The sequence below is a fragment of the Corapipo altera genome, unplaced genomic scaffold (genome assembly GCF_003945725.1).
Source record: "Corapipo altera isolate COAL_440 unplaced genomic scaffold, ASM394572v1 56, whole genome shotgun sequence".
NCBI classification, from domain to species: Eukaryota; Metazoa; Chordata; class Aves; order Passeriformes; family Pipridae; genus Corapipo; species Corapipo altera.
Window position 1 is genome coordinate 168,286 of NW_020884896.1, and position 16,674 is coordinate 184,959.

Here is a 16,674-nt window from a genome sequence, read left to right on the forward strand (position 1 = left end):
CTGGCAGGGAAGTGTTAACTATTGTTATTTTTATAGACCACATTGGCTGCCAATATGAAACATCTCATCTCTAGCTGCTATCAAGTCCTGCACTGAGATTTGTTAGCTGCTTGATTCCATAAGAGAAGCTGTACCTGATAGCCAAACCCAGTCTTACCCTAATATTAACTCAGCAGGTTGGCAGCTGACCCAGGCAAGGCATGGTAGTGGTTTTGGTTGTTTTCAAGTCATGATGCACACACTCTAAGCAAGGGGTAAAGAGGAAAATAAGACATGCAGACAGAGCAGGTTTAACAGACTCCATTTACTATTTATGCATTATTTTATCTATAAATCTGTTCAATAAAACAAACTATCCTTTATATAATAGATTACTTCATTGCAGGTATTGCACAGGCTATATTCATCTGGGCACCATGGAAACATAATAGCATGAGGTTACTCTATTCTTTAAAAAATATATAATTTAGCAGAATTAGACTAGCACAGGAGAATACTAACCATTTTAAATGGTAATCTCATTTAAATATCCACATCCATCTCATTTCAGCTCTACTGAATTAAGAGAATCCAGAGTATTAGTACTGAACAGGGCATAAGGAAGGCCACCTCTCTGCAACACATTCCCCTTGGCTACTGGCCTCCAAAGGCATTCAACGGGTCATCAAACGTGCTCAGGATCTTGCTTTCAGATTTTGCTTCTGAGGCTGTTTGGGAAGGTCTGGTTTTGGGAGTTGGTATCTTGACTTGGCTGGTAGAGAAGATATCATCTAAAGGGAAGAAAAAAAAAAGATGGATTTTAATGGAATGCGACTGCTAAACAGAAGTAAATGTTGTAGATAAGAGACTCCAGCACACAGCAGTGACTGCGCCAAGGACGTTCTGTGACAAACAAATGCTTTCCTGCTACTTGTGATTCTGGATGCATTTGTAAGGACATACGTGGGAGCTGTTAGCTGTAAGTCAAATTAAGAATTTTTTTTTCTTCTCAGTAGACAGTATAAAATATACTACTTATATTTTATAACATGTTCAAGCTCTCATAAGCATTTGAAAAGTACTAATAAATTAAAGCTCCACAATAAATTCCATTGTGCAAGTGCCAGACAACATCCCTCTTATCTAGAACATTAGAGTCTGAGGAACCTGAGAGATCCAAGAGCTGTGAGGTTGTTGCCAAAGAAAATCAGAAGAGGAAAAGATGGTAGTTGCTAGCAACTAGCATTGACATCCACTAACCATGAGCCTTTAATCTACAGAAAGAACACAACATAAATCCCTTGAGAACAGAGCACTGCTAAGATGACAGCTACAACCATCATCCTGATGAATATTCAAAAAGCCTGTCTACAGTCTTGAATCAACATCTCCCACCACCTTCCTCAATCCAAACACTTCTGATGTGAATAACTAGGAACACAAAGTGGAAAAATATCACACTGCCATTAAGACAGAGTTCTCTCCTGAAGGATAACATGTAGAAACTAAACCCTCCAACATGGATAGCTCATGTCAGCAGCAGAGCTCACAGTCCTGCAGCTCTTGCTGTGGCTAGTGCTGCTGGTGTTTAGGACTGTGCTTATGAAAAGAAATGAAGCTGCAGCCATACACATGCTAAAGTGTTGCTGTGAGGTTTCCTGAGCATAAAAAACCAGCATATCTCCTACTGTAAACTAAGAAATTTAGGATACTCCGATTATGCAGTTGGATTATAAAACCAAAAAATTACAAGACTGAGATATGAGGATCACTAGTGATTCGCAAGGCCAGTGTAAGTAGCACATAACTGGTCTTGAATCTCTATTAAAAACATGGGTGCTATGTAGAGATTAATAGCCATTTATTAGTCCAGAGGATAAAAACTAGTATTTCAATCTTCTTTAACCTTGAGCAGAGGCCAAGCACAAAGTGGTCTATCACAATGTGTTTCCCTGTCTCTTCTTGCTGCTACTTCCACTTCAGCATGTGTCTGCTACTGTGCTGATGATAGGGATTACACAGGAATAATCCAGGACCACATTTCAGCATAAGAGCAGTTTAGAAAGGCAGTAAAACAGAGTAATCCCCTACTGGCATCACTCCAGAGCAAGAAGCTATCACATGGATTAGCTTTACAGCAAAGGGGAAGAACAGTGAGTGCCATAAGCAGTAGAGGTATCACTCCCATTTTATAACAAGGCTTAAGGAACAGAAAAGTTTTGGCCATGGAAAACAGTATTTGTTACCACACAGGAAAGCTCAGTCACCATTTTGCAGGCTAGCAGGGGTGACATTAAGATATTTGTGACATCAGCCATAAGGACAGTGAGGAGGCTAGGATAAAGAGCTGAGATGGTTTTTCTAATATTGCTACCACAAGCCTAACACAAATGCAGTAAATAGTGACTGGACAGCTGTGGTAGGACAAAGGAAAACAACCTGCAGCCTCAATCCCCCCAGACTGCACCTATGTACTGTTCCATTTGCATAGGCTACATGAAAAATGTAAATGATTAAACTAAGGTTTTCTTAATAATCCAATATATATTTCAATATCTTCCTAGCAAACCTCTAAGTCTCATATTTTATATTAATTAAGAAGGTTTTGAAATCTCAAGATGTTCATTCTCTGGCAAGTTTTGTAACACATTTACAGATTTAGCCAGGTCATTCTATCAGGCTGGAATGCTTAGCATCAGTCCAAGTAAAACAGCAATAAGTGAGATTCAATTCGAATTAGTGACAAAGAATGAAAACTTGACAAGAACCAAAGCCAGAGAAGCGAATTTTTTGTCTTAGTAAAGAAATATATGCAATCCCAAAGAACAGCTATAAACATGAAGAGCTTGAGAACAAACACATCTGAGGATCAAATTACTTTCAGAGTCCCCACTGATGGAGAAGAAAAGAGTATGCTTGCCAGCCTTTCACATTACTACTTGCTGTTTTTTTCAACAAATGATACATGGCAAACTTTTGCTCTCAGGTGTAGTATCTGTAAATTGACCTGGGACCATGGATGTAAACAAAAGCTTACAGGCTCCAGGGTAGTCAACACAATAGTGAAGGTGAGATGGGAATAATTTGTTCATATTTGTTCAATGTTTGTTCACTGTTCATATCAGTGACTCATCTGACAGTACAAGACAAAAAGCTGCACAAACTGAAACACAGAACGTGTCTCAGAGCCATAACAACATGAAATTAGTCTCTTACTCCAGGTAAGTGTAATTTTTTAATTCCTTCAGGTAAGAAAACGCCTACAGAAATTAAACTATTCTTTCTCTCAGAACAATTTTATACACTCTCCTAAACCATTTAAATGCCATGCTAGTTCTGCAAATCTAGGAAGTTCTCATCCAAGGTTAAAATCCAAAGGTGACTGGAGATTTCAGAGCAGTTGAAAAGTAAAAAGAAAGCAGAGGGTTCTAAAATATCTTAGATGAGTGCAATTCAGGACAATATTATGAGATTAGTAGAAAGACATTTACTTAAACATACACTCACCCATATCATCATCAAATATGGATTTTTGTTCCACCTTTTTCTTGGTCTTCTTTTCTTTTGGTTTTACAGTAAGATCCGCAAAAATATCAATGTTATCATCAAACAAGTTAGTCTCTGGCATTTTTTCTTTCACTTTGTTCATTGGTTTAATTGCCTCAGTAGCAAATATATCATCCTTGGAGAAAACACAGAGAGATTTCATCAACCCACAACAGTTCAAGAGAATAGTCAAATTATCTGTACACAGCACCTGAGATGTTTAGAAGACTGACAGCCTTGGGCTTCTTGGGCTTGTCAGTCGAAGGTTGGTCTTGATGATCCTAGAGGTCTTTGACAACCTAACTGATTCTGTGATTCTCAAACATGAGAAGTTTGAGTCCCTTGGGGCACTTGGCAGAAGTGCCTTAGTGGTGGATTGTTCACAGGTCAAGTAGTGCACACCAAGGCCTGTAATCAGCTGCCCAGCCCAACAATTTTATTCCTTTTTTTAAAGTGTTATTTGAGCTGCTGTGCACTGAATAGACAGATAAGAACCAAATATTTCATTACTCTGAAAAAGGTATGTTGTCACAGCACATTCAGTGACATGCCTGCCCTGTATTATGCCTGCTCCACTTTTTAATCACTGCTGCCAGTAAGGAGATAAACAACCAAATAGAGGGTTTCCATTGCCCAGCAGCAGAGCAGGATTGACATTTTACTTCTATCACTACCTATCCTGCACACCCCATCCTACTCGGCAGCCTCCATTAAACATCTAAGTAGATGGGTCTAAATATGGCCCTGAGGATCAAAAAAGCCAACATGGCAGCTTCAACCATTACCTCAAAGATATCTTGGGCAGCAGGGTCAACTGCTTGGTGTACAGCAGGTTTCAACTCCTTTTTTCCAGTTTTCTGATAAGTGAAGAGAGAGTCTTCCTCTTCCTCCAAAAAAGGTATGGGGCTGCTTTTTGTTGAAGATTTTTGCTGTACAGGTTGGAAGAGATCACTGCTGTCCTGATCACCCAGAACAGATAGATCAGGCTTTTTCTCTCTGCACTTGATGGGTTTGTTAGCCACACTCTCTGGCATTCCCTCCTTTAATTTTGATTGTGCAGCTGGTCTGGACGTTGAGCTACTAGCAAAAATGTCTTCTGATTCAAACAGATCATCCCCATTTTCTGTGGATTCTGGAGGAAGGAGTTTGTTTGTCTCAGCAGACAAAACACTGCTGTGAGCTACTAGTGACAAGCCAGAGAGAAAGCCATTTTCCTTGGATTCTGCTTCAGTAGCAAGAGGCTCCTTTATGTTCACTACTGTCTGTTTTGGTAGAGAGAACTGTGACTCTTTAGTACTGTCCACCTCCTCGCTCCCTTCAGACTCCTGGGCAGCCAGACGGCGGGCCATTCTGCTAGGAGGTCTTCGTCTTCCTGTAACCCTGATCCTGGTCTGCAAGAAAGGAGAAAATGCAGAGCAGGATTATACGTAAGGAAAAAGCCCCATGGCACATTACAGATCGGAACAGTTTGGAGTAAAGTTCAGAAAAATAACCCAGGACTTTGGATTTGCTGCCTGTAGTCATTCCACAGCAGGTGGAACTGGTGAACAAAAGCAACAGTGCTTGCAAGTGGAGAAACACAACACAACAAGCCATTCTAGCCCCCTGGCTTTAGGTAATACCTTAGTCAGTCTGCCAGCGTGCTAATCCAGGGGCTTCTACAGTACAGTTAGTCTGTCAAAGCCATGACTAATTATGTTTTCCATGCAGTTTCATTTTCTGCATAGCCTATTGCAGTTAATTGCTGCTTTTAAGGAAGCTCCCTTGCAAGTTTCCATTATAGCTTCTACCATATCCCACATGGACAGGAGTATTTACATGGGTAGGAAATGGATCAGTACAACCTCCTCTTCTCTTTAATTAATTGCTCCATGCACTGTTCTCTAAGAGGACAGCCAGAATGCTGGGTAGGTTGGTTCATTCCAGCCTTTGGAAGAAAGTGCATTTGGCTGCATATTTACAGCTTAAACTCAAACTTGAAAGCTTGAAGAAGCAATGATATGCCAAAAAAAAGTAACCTGAACCACAAGATGCTTCTTCTCAGATTACTTCTGTAAAAAAAACATGCATCATCACTACACTAAATTGAACATTCAAGGTTGATCATATGCAGCTACAGGCACTCTATTCTTTTGCAAGCCTATCTATTTAAAAGTAGCACAATAGAGAGTTTTGTCTGTTGTGTGGGACATGCTGCTATTGGAAACAACTATGGTAATGCATTAGTCTGGTGTACAAGCTTCAAACTTATCAGTAAGGGATCATGTCAGCCATTGTGGTGACAGCTGCTGCATCTTCCCAAGTCATCTCTGTGCTCATCTAGTAATGAACAACCTCATCAGCATTAAGGAAAGAAAGAAAGAATCAAAGTTAAGATTCTAAGTTATCTTACTCAAATTGCTGTTGCTGCTAGGAAGCCCAAGAGACTTATACAATCATAAGCACCCAGATGAAATCTTAGCTACATGGTTCACACTTACTTTTTTTACAGAACCATTAAATCTTTAATTAGAATATGCCTTTTGCAGTCCATAAAGTAAAAAGTATGAGTAAAAAACAAGTGAGTCAGGAGCTAGAGATTTGCCATGTCAAAAGCTGTAACACTTCTTCTTGTTTTGGCTTTGTATGAAAACAAAGGTTTTCTTTGAAAAAGAATTGAGAGTGACAGTTCAGGACAGCATGACATTTTTATCCACAGAGGAAGTAAAGGTCAACATACAGCAGTGATGTGTTCTTGATAGCTTGTCAAAGCAGTTGTCTGTAACAGATTTTATAGTTAGCCTAGCAAGATGCCTTTTTTACGCTTTTTTAGGTTGGTGCCTCCTGGAGTAGGACAAGATGTTATACTAAGATACTTCAACCTATAGGGAAATGCACGGTACTGTACATACACATATACTTTAAAAAGACACAGAATCAAGCCTTTGCAAAATAAGCCCCTTATAGAGAGAAGTATATAGTAGGCTTCACTTTCCTTCACTTTCTCTTCAGTGATCCACAGAAATGAGAGGGGATTAGACTTTCACATTTCCATTTAGATTCAGATAAACCACACCGTTAGCAGAACTTGCATACCAAACCAAATTCCTGCATGAGGACAGACTGTATTTTTAATCCCCTCTTCTCTCCCCCTAAGTACCAAGGTTACCTTATTGGCGCTGTGCAAGGTATCCGCTTGCATAGGCTGATCAAAGCTCACACCTGGTTCTTCCCTGTTTCCTGACACAGACAAGGCTTCACTGTTCTGTGCATCGTTGGGCTCATGTAATGGAGCGTCCAGCACTGGTAAGGGGGACTTTACATTGGAGACTTTAGGCATTGCACCTGGTAGTAAGGCTGCAGGATTAATAGCTAAGTTAGCCTACAAAACAAAGAAAACAAAAACATACACACAAAAAGAGATCACATTACTACTGCTCCAGAGCAAGCACGGCTCCAGAGAAGCAGCAAGAACTAGAGCATCTGGGCATTCAAGTTCTACTTCCTAAGTGCCTGGCTTTTCTCAGACCTATGAACTTCTGCGTCTCCCACATTCTCTGTCTCACTGGATCTGTAGAGTGGGCAACACTATTATTGTGTATAATAGCTCCAGGAACAGCATGGTCACATTATGTCACACCAAACACTTACACAGCTCAATATTCTGCCTGAGGACACAATGGTTGTGACTTTGAGTGATAGTGTGATATAGATAGTTATTAGTCATTTCATGTCAGAAGAGGGACATAACCAAAGCTACCCTTAGGGGTCTCTGAAAATATCCTTATGAGTCTCTAAACATATTTAACAGTGCTGAGAAGAACAGCAGGTCAAAGAGGAACCCACCCTCTGCCCCCCAAACAGAGTAAATAGTGCTTCTCAGAGTCAGGACTGAAACAGGAGGGGAAAATAATATTAAACATGCAATACAGAAAAAGTAATCAAAAATACGCCATCTGAAAAAAATAATATTGCGAGAGTAAGGTAAGGAAGCAATAAGATTTTGTTTTTAGGGAAAGCCATCAGTGAGGCAAGGAAGATTATTATTTTTTTTGAAAGTTAAAATGCCAGTAAAGTTAATTACTTGTAGCTTTCCAATCCGAGATGAAGGCTCTTTGGTTTTAATGGGAACAGGACCTGTAGATTTCTGCACAAAATTACATTGGATTAAACAAGTGGACAAGTTGTCATCAACCAGAGCATAGTTTGCACTTTAATACATCTATAGAAAGCAGCTAATTGCTTACCAATTTCTTTTGAAGATACTTTGTCATTATCACATTCTAGCACTAGAGCTATAGTCACTCAGTTTTCAGTTTCCCACATGCCATGGACCTATCTTCATTATCACATTTCATTCCACCTTCCTTCTACCCAGTATTATACTTTGCCATAGTAACCCAACAACTTCCATCTTCTCCAGGTCACAGCCACCACCAGTCAAATCAAACCATGACAGCTACCCTCTGTCCTTGCTTATTCTGTCCTCTAAAAATTCTCTAAAGCCATATTGCCATATTATGATCTAACTAACCTTTCTCTTCGTGACTGGCTACAGTCGGGCCAGAGACTTCAAGGAAGCCCACATGGCAGCTAAGAGGGCTTCAAAATTGTACCACACAGCTTCAGAGAAGTGAGTCTTCCTCTACAGAAAACAGGCCAGCAGTACCAGAAAGAAGACTAGACTAAAAGAGGAGAGCAGCTGTTTGGTCTGAAGACTTCAGTCAATTCTAAGACTCAGGGAATGAATCAAATCAGCTAAGGTGCTCTTCCCAGGACTTGCTCTCCACAGGTTTGTAGTCTACATGGTTTTCTGTGAGCTAGGCTGTACTGCTGTCAGTATGGCTGGGCAGTCATAGCTCCTTCCATCATGTTGAAGTAACTGAGGGTTTGCAAGGGTTAGGACACTGGTTTGATGGTCTTGATAGCATGGCAGAGGAATCCTGGTGTCTGAGAAGATTATTCTCCACTTAAAAGCATGTAGTGTTCAGCTGAACCTCAGACAGGCTGAGACCATTCCTATACCAAGCTGTCAGTAGCTACAAAAAACAGGAAGACAAGCCTGGTTTTATGCTCCAAGGAACACTTTACCATAAGAGAAGACAGGCTAATTAGTAACCCTACAGACTTGCTCTGTGGTTATCAGCCCAGGGGAGAAAAAAACAACATCTACTCCCTACAATGAAAAGCAAAATCTCCTACACATGAAAATCCAACAAGTAGTTCTGGTGAGGCATAGGACAGAACTCAGACCCACACTATGTCTCCCAGAGACCCTTGATTCTGCAAGATTAAGGACAACAGTAGGAGTCTTGTTTGCTCATCATAAAATCTCCAAGATAAGATTCTCAACAGCCACAGATTTTGCTGCATGCCCTGATCTTCTTTCTGAGAAAGACGACCTTTAAAAACCACATTCACCCCAACAGACACTGGTACTTCAGAGAAGAAGAAACAACGACCCATTTTCAATCCAGTTGGACCTAAGGTGTAGCTCTTCACTGCCTTGTACTTTCATATATGTGTGGGCACTGCATCAATAGTATTTAAACTTCTTGATAGTAACAGTGCACCTGCTGATAAACCAAAGACGAGTTTGGCCATGCTTTGCTGCTTTGCAGCCAGTGAATCCAGGCATTAGTTTTCATCTCCCAAGACACTTATTTAAAACTGGATGATACATCTCCTTTTCATTTGCATGCTGTTCAAGGCATGCAAGATTTAAGTACTTGCCTCAGTAGTTGCTGCCTTCAGAGTCTCATCTTGCTTGGCACTTAAAGTATTTTCTAGAAGGTTACTGCTCTCTAAGGAAGGGCCAACATTGGTCTGAAGAGTTTTCTTCTCGGTTATTTTCTGAAAGCATTAAGATCACCAAGTCAACATGAATGGGGTAAAAAGCATGGTGTATAGATCCCAAAAAAGCCCAAAGCCCCAAAAGAACAACCCAAGCAAAACTTCTTAAAATCTTGCTTTTAACTGAACAGAAAACTAACTACACCTTTCGATTCTGCAGTGCATAGTGGCATTGTCTTTTGGCTCTGCAATGCAAGGGCCTTCCACCCCTCAGTTCCTCTAGCCTACCTCAACCTTTGCTGTCTATGCTAATGATTAACAATGAGAGTACCAATAAACATTCAAGTGCATGCATATTTCCTCATATGCAAGACAGCAGGGAAAATAAAAGCACAAAGCTAGCTAACGAACAGTGCTATTTTTATGTTTTCAAGCAAACAGGCTCCATATATAGCTTCCAAGAGCTAATTACTTAAGACCATCCACTCCACAGTCCTCAAAGAAACTGTTTCCAGGAATTATTGCCAGTTTCCTAGCCTAACTTCCAGCTATAGACATGAAAACAGACTAAAGTAAAAGTTGTCTTCAATTTAATTAAGCTAAATACATTTAGAGTAGTAGTTTAGAATGCATGGTAGGACTTTGACCTCAGACCACCTGTACTGCAGTCTAGTTCATTACTGCAGCTGCTCACCCTCTAAAAACAATCCAATAATCATGAGGATTTTAACACCACATCACTACCTTAGATCAAACCAACCTGCAGAAACTCGAATTACATAACTCATAGAGCAAGGCTCATCAGTCATGCATGAAGCACAGGGAAGCAATATTAGCAAGTTAAACAACTAAACAATACAAACTCTACTACTCTGATTTCTGCTCAGGTGTGTTCTCTTATACCTAAACCAGTCCTAGTGGTACACAAAAAGAAACAGAATCCAATTCTCTCATCCCAACTTCGGGAGACCTAAAGCATCTGTTCGTTCCCTATGTATTCAGGGTCACAATGACCATTTCTATAATCTCAAAAAGATCTGAGAAGTCACCTAATTTCTTGTGGAAATACATAAGGAGAAAATCCTTTCCATACACTTCCTTCCAATGTCTTTTATATAAGCCATTTACAGTAGAGGAACAGATACCGGAAGGTTTGTTTTAGCAGTACTGAAGAGATCATCCTCATCATCGTCCCCAAAAAGGCCTCCTCCAGATGGTGGCTTCAGGACACGGTTTGCAGACTAAAGAAACAAAGAATAAAGAAAAGATGAGTCACAGATCCAGAGCACATCTCCTTCAGCCCACGATGCCTGAACTGATATTAGCATTTGGCCCTCCCTGGAAATCAGTGACTTCTATGCTGTGTCCAAACAAGAAAAACCAGTAGGCTGTGCACTTGGAAGACTGTTTTTAAACAGGAGGTTCAAAGGAGGACTATGAACTCACCACTGACTTCTTGGGGCTGGCAAAGAGATCAACATCTGGATCATTGTCCTTCTGAAGTTTGTGACTGAAGAGCAGCTCTTCATCTTGAAAGACCCCAGTGCTTTTGGGCCGAGCAGTTTTCTCAGAAGCCTGAAAGGAGAGGAGAAAGGTCCACAGTGAGAAAGTCCCTCTTTAAGGAGGTTATTTTCCTAGTGATAAGACACATTACAGTTCACCCAAGGCTGTACTATGACCCTGGTAACAAAAATAAAACTACAACTGTCAGTTTTGTTTTATTTTGACCAAATCTGCAAAACTTACAATGGAAATATTTGTATTTATAGTTCGATTTAACATAAGGCATTAGCCACAATGTCTCTGGGTCTGCTGATTTAAGATCCAGCTGCTACTATTTACCACTAAAGCTTCCTTTGAAGGAAAAAAAAAAAGGTTTTCAGTATGTTATCAGGACTGTACAGTAAGGTTTATATTCCAGTAAGACTTTTATGCCTTTAAAATTTCAGCTAAGGGTGCAGAACATAGAAGCGAGAGGAAGAGAATCTCTTTAATTATCTTCTTAAGCTACCTTTTCAAAGAAGAGTAAAAAAAATAATTTTTTTAAAAAAAGTTGAAGGTCTGTAAAGCTATTATTGTTGCTAGACTCCCTGTTCTCCCGTGAAAGCAAGCACACCCTCACAATGAAGAACAGAACATACTGTCTGCCTTTGGCAAGAACTTCTACTTTCAAATTTGCTGGGGGGAGGGAGAGGGGAAAGGTTGAAATCATACACATTGCCTTATAAGCCCTCCACTACCTGGCAAAGCAACCAGTATCAGCAAAAGCAATGCCCTCCTATGATCAGAGTGCACTGTATGCACCCAGGTCTCACTTTCACGCAAAGGCCCCGCTCAGTGTCTCAGTAGGGGCCACTGTCTGTGTTTCACCACTCATCTGTCTCTTCAGGAACATGACTCAATGCCCAGTAGCATGACATCAGACACAAAATCCAGGCAGCAGGAGCAGTTGTCAGAAGAATAAAGTCTGATTCTCAGAAGCTGCTATAAACAGGTTTTTTTCTCCAAGAGCCATCTATTTAATTCAGCTCCAAGGACTTCTGAATAAAGTGTGCATAGCCTTTAGAGTTGACAACTTACTTTACATGGTCACACTAAGATGCCAAAACCTTGTGGTACACTGTAGTATACAGTATGTGCTTTTTGACACAACTTCAAATTTTCAGAGAAAATTTTGTTACATTGCATTAAGTAGAAACAAGAACATTGCCATGGATTCAAGGATATTGCTACTAAAAATTCAAAGTCCACCTCTTGATGGTATACACTATATCAAGAAAGCCAGACACTAAGAACAGGGCAGCTGGAGGCTTTTTACAGAAGTGAATACACACACTTGAAAAACAGAAGTAAACACAGCATTAAGATAATTCTTACTGAAGCTAAGTCTGCAGGCATATATGCAGCAAGCAAACTGTAACAATATAATGAAAATAAAGGGATAAACCACAGGCTTAAAACTCTACAACCTTCTACTTCCTATTACCTCTGACCTTTGAGGAGCAACTGAGGAGTCAGCTCTGTATAGCAGACATCAAGTAGCTGCACCAAAACATCTGCACAAAATTTCTTTTCATACTAGCATGCAGCAAAAGGCTTTTGAGTTAGTGGGACAGGAAAATTCACAAAGGGATTCATGAGGAAGAGCAGGCATAATTTCTCACCCAAGAATCTGGAAGTCTAGAAACTGAGAAACATTAGCTTCCATGGCATGAAGAAAAGGAAGGGCTAAAAAATGTCACCCTTGCCTGGAGTAGTAGAGGTAGAAATACTATTTCCTAGTGTTCAAGAACTTCCCTATACTCACCACACCAATTTCTTTCTGTGCATTTTTTATGCCATTGTCATCATCCAGCCTCTCTTCTTCCTCCTCCTCAAACAAGCTCAACACTTTTTTAGCTTGGCTCTTGACATCTTTCTCCAGAGCTGGTGGGGATGTTGCAAACAGATCTGAATTGCCAGCTGGCTCTGAGGATATTGCTGCAAAAGGCTCCACCAAAAAAAAAAAAAAAAATAACACATTAGCCTGTTATTTATTTCAAGTTTGCCCAAAAAACCCACTAAGCATTCTTGGTTAAATACCAGAAGTGGTCAGAGTTCTGCAATCCATTACCAAGCAGGCAACTGTATTCAACTCATGCATAAGGTTTGCTCCTCATAGCTTTGCCATTATCTCCAAGTTATCTAGTTCATACCAGCTGAGATTCTTTAGAGTGAACAGCACTACTTGAACCTTGAATGTGCTCAGGAAAGTGCAAAGCATGATAACTACTATGGAAAATCATCAGCTGCTGATTCCCCAGCAATCACTCAAGTAAGACCATTCCCAAGATCAGTTCTGCTGAAACTTCTGCACTAATACACTTAACAATACACATCAATATGTTCTGTAACAGTATTGCCCAGCAGAAATTCACAATGCTGAAAGCCACAGCTACCAGGATAACACTTAACCACTTCATAACTCATCAGACATTATGTTGAAAAAAAGTTACTGAGCTTGAAGAAAAGCTTACACATTAGGCTTTCCTCTTTTAAAAGAAAGTTCTGTTCACGTGAGTAAAGATTACCCAACCTACTCTGAAGAAAAAATGAAACAGATTCTGCCCATTCCCTTCCCCAAAAATAAACAAACCTCTCACAGACGTTAAGTTAGAAAACAACTTTTAAAAAGCATTTAATCAATTTGCTGTTTGACAGACAAGTGATTTTGCTAAATGGAGACAGAGTTACTCTGTCCTTAGCAATAGAAGAGGGAACCCAGAAAAATATTTGTTCCAGAGCAGCACTGTTAGATTATGGGTTTTCTTTAACCTAATCTTTACCAAATTTCAGATTAATGTAAGAAAATCCCTCACTTTTTCCTTTGTTTGCTTCCCTGCAACATCTGTTCCTCTAGGCACAGGAGCTGCTTCAGTCTCTTCAAAGTCCCACAATGTATCTTCTATCTGGTTAGACTTGGCTGCTTTATCTGCCAGATCTTCCTTTTCCTCCTTTTCTTCTTCATTAAAGGTAGATGGTGCTTGTGCTGGCTTTACTTTCTCCTGTAAAATTAAGAGAACGTTGGTGATACAAAACTGGTGGGTATATAAAGAGCATATGCTGCTGTGGGATAGAAGAGTTTCAGTTTGCCTTCTGCAGAGATCTAGGACACTGGCAACATGCTTGACTTCTCCTATTTTCATCCCATGGGACATTCTGGTTTGTGACTTGATTTCCAGTATTACGGGTTTTTGAATCTGGTTGAAGAGTGCCAGGAAGCACACGTACAGGAACCCCCACTACAGATACAGCTGCATTAAACCTTTGCATCTCCTACTCTCAATTCCAAAGCACAAGCAGCCAGGCAGTACACCATGGGCTAAGCTCCTAAGACAGAGGATGGACATGAGCACACACAAGGAAGGGCCAGTAAGAAGCCTGTTTACATGTCTGAATCAGCTTGGTAGGGTAACACAAAGGGTGAGGCCCTGGCTTCAGAGTCAGCAGTAAGCTGTTTGTTCCTTTTAGCGGTAGTTTATGGTTGAGAGTTTTCAAAACATCCCTAGGAAGGGCTTTTAGCATAAACCAAACAAATTCAGGGTTAGTAGTCAAGAAGATTTTGAAATGTCTATTAGGCAAGTGGTAGTAAGAACTTACATGGAGGAGTACAGTCTTCCCTCTTCCTATTCCAAATTGCTAGAGCTACCATTGTCTAAAAATGAGGTAGACTTACATTCAGTACCTAACAAAGAAGGCAGACTATAAAAAGACTAAGTGTTCCATGTTAGTTTTAAAAAATGAGGAGTTACCACTGCAGCCTTAGCAGCTGAAGGAAGTAGTGTTGATTGGGAGCTGAAGAATGATTCTCCATTAACAGCATCATCTTCAAATAACAATGATACCTTCTGTGGCTTTCTTTGGCTGCAGTGAAAGAGAGGAGAAAGTGGAAGATTCAGGGCAAAAATTTCAGAGGCCATGCACTGAATCTGTTCAAGAGCATCACTTAGGACCATCATTTGCAGTAAGTGGTCCCAGATACAGCACTCAGCTTCCCCACTGTCTCAACAATTCTATCACTCTCTCTCTTGTCTGCACAGGTTTCTGCAGAAGTGGAGATAAAAAGAGGTCAAGAGGATTTTTTATCACAGGCATAGAAATAGAGACCCCAGTTCAGTGGTGACAAAGAGAATGATCCACCACAGATACAAAACAGTCCAGAGCTCAGCCCTGCCAGTTCCTACTCACACACCTCTACTTCCTACTCAGCAGCAGTAGCAAGGGACAACACTTGCAATAGGCCTGGGTCCATCTGGTTTTGAGAGGGCTCCTGGGCTGTTCTGAAAAAATGCCTCCCCACTCCCCTCCCAGGACAGTCACCTCTCTTTAGTGATTGCAAATAAATCCTCCTCATCATCTTCCTCAAAAAGGCTTGTCTTCTTCACTTCTTTAGTTTGACTGACAGTACTAGCTGGTTTTGCAGGGTCTTCTTTTCCGTCATCTTCAGAAGGAAGTTTAGCTGGCTTGGAGACATTCCAGTGTTCCTTAAAAAGAAGGAACCCTCAAGTTTTTCTTTGTCTTGGTCAAAACCACTTTCCCATCTCTATAATGAACACTTCATCATCTTGCCAGTCCTTTTGTCTCTCTGCTAGTTTACCTTCCTGCATTCATGTTAGCCACTGCAACCTGACATTGCTCAGGCTTTGCAGAGGGCCTGGTCACCTTTTGGTCACTTACAGTATTAGTCCAGCAAAACAGGGCACGTGCACTTTATTACAGCTGCTCTTGACAACTGAGGTCAGTGTCAACTGCAGTCACACGAGTAAGGTCACTCAGTAGAACCTGATCTGAGCCATTTAAATAATTAGCATTACTTGATGTATAGGGAAAAAAAAAAACCCTCAAAATTTAAGAAAATAAAAAAAAAGAAAAAAGAAATAACACAGCACATCCCAAAGACACCTCATTACTAGAGTGCTTGATGCTGCACTTCTTATTTTCTTCACAGTACTTTTCCCTCAACCCCTCCCACAGCTAGCATTTAATCGAGTCTACACACTAAACAAGATTTTTCTGTGTTTTATTCCCAGCATTTCAAGTGCTTTTTCCCAGTTCCCCATCTCTTTTTGTCCCCTTTCTGAAAGTGACTACAGGCATGTTAAAGCATGAACTTGGTTTATTCTACATTAAAATAAAAATGCATCTAAAGATATTACTACTATCCACTAAAAAAGCAATTACAGGACAAGTAATAAAAATTAAAGTCTATGCAAGAATAATTTAGAGAGGTGGGACGGCTAAGAAGAGTCTGGAGTTTATTCATACGAGCTAATTCAGAGACTTTCCAGACAAGTTTTTAATTTAGTTAGTGTCTCTGGCTTTCACTTCAGATGAAGGACAATACCTAATTCATCCCTAGAAGAGGACTGCTCTCTGGGAAGCCTTGTTATTTATGTTTCATTTTCCCATCCCTAGATTTTAAAAAACAAAACAAAACAGCCAAACAAACAAAACCCATCAAAACCCAAGCAAACAAAATACCCAACAAACAAAATCAGGTACAAAAAAACCCTCCACCCCAAGAACCTAAAACAAGGAAAACCTCAACACATATCTATGAAGAACTGCTAAACCTTCCTTACAGAAATTAAAGCAGTAACAGCAAGGTTATTTTTCCCTTCTAATGTTTTTAAGTCAGATTTGTTTGCAACAGCCTCCATTTGCTATCAAACTTTCTATAAATTACACTGAGAATACTGATTTTCTCTTCTACATGACTTCTGTTACCTATATCCTGCAATAACTTGGGTCAAGAATCAGACAGCTTCCTCAGCTGCAAACACCTCACAGGACTGGGGTAAGCATGGCATGTGGACACAGTGGGACTGTGGTTCCCAT

The 16,674-nt window shown here is 40.3% G+C and overlaps 1 protein-coding gene across 5 annotated transcripts in view; it reads right to left on the reverse strand.

Moving 5' to 3' along the window:
• Positions 1 to 285: 285 nt before the first annotated feature.
• The window catches only part of WASHC2C (WASH complex subunit 2C), a 35,481-nt gene continuing 19,092 nt past the window's right edge, over positions 286 to 16,674 (reverse strand). For 3 of the 5 annotated variants that reach the window (XM_027647997.1, XM_027647998.1, XM_027648000.1), the window contains 12 exons: positions 15,157 to 15,320; positions 14,589 to 14,700; positions 13,656 to 13,841; positions 12,605 to 12,793; positions 10,744 to 10,872; positions 10,443 to 10,538; positions 9,238 to 9,357; positions 7,589 to 7,651; positions 6,674 to 6,886; positions 4,311 to 4,916; positions 3,487 to 3,661; positions 286 to 770 (listed from right to left, as the gene is read on the reverse strand). In XM_027647997.1, coding sequence (XP_027503798.1) covers positions 634 to 770; positions 3,487 to 3,661; positions 4,311 to 4,916; positions 6,674 to 6,886; positions 7,589 to 7,651; positions 9,238 to 9,357; positions 10,443 to 10,538; positions 10,744 to 10,872; positions 12,605 to 12,793; positions 13,656 to 13,841; positions 14,589 to 14,700; positions 15,157 to 15,320 — 2,190 coding nt within the window. In that variant the 3' untranslated portion in view covers positions 286 to 633. The remainder of the gene's footprint in view (positions 771 to 3,486; positions 3,662 to 4,310; positions 4,917 to 6,673; positions 6,887 to 7,588; positions 7,652 to 9,237; positions 9,358 to 10,442; positions 10,539 to 10,743; positions 10,873 to 12,604; positions 12,794 to 13,655; positions 13,842 to 14,588; positions 14,701 to 15,156; positions 15,321 to 16,674) is intronic. The other 2 variants (XM_027647996.1, XM_027647999.1) reach the window with 2 other exon arrangements.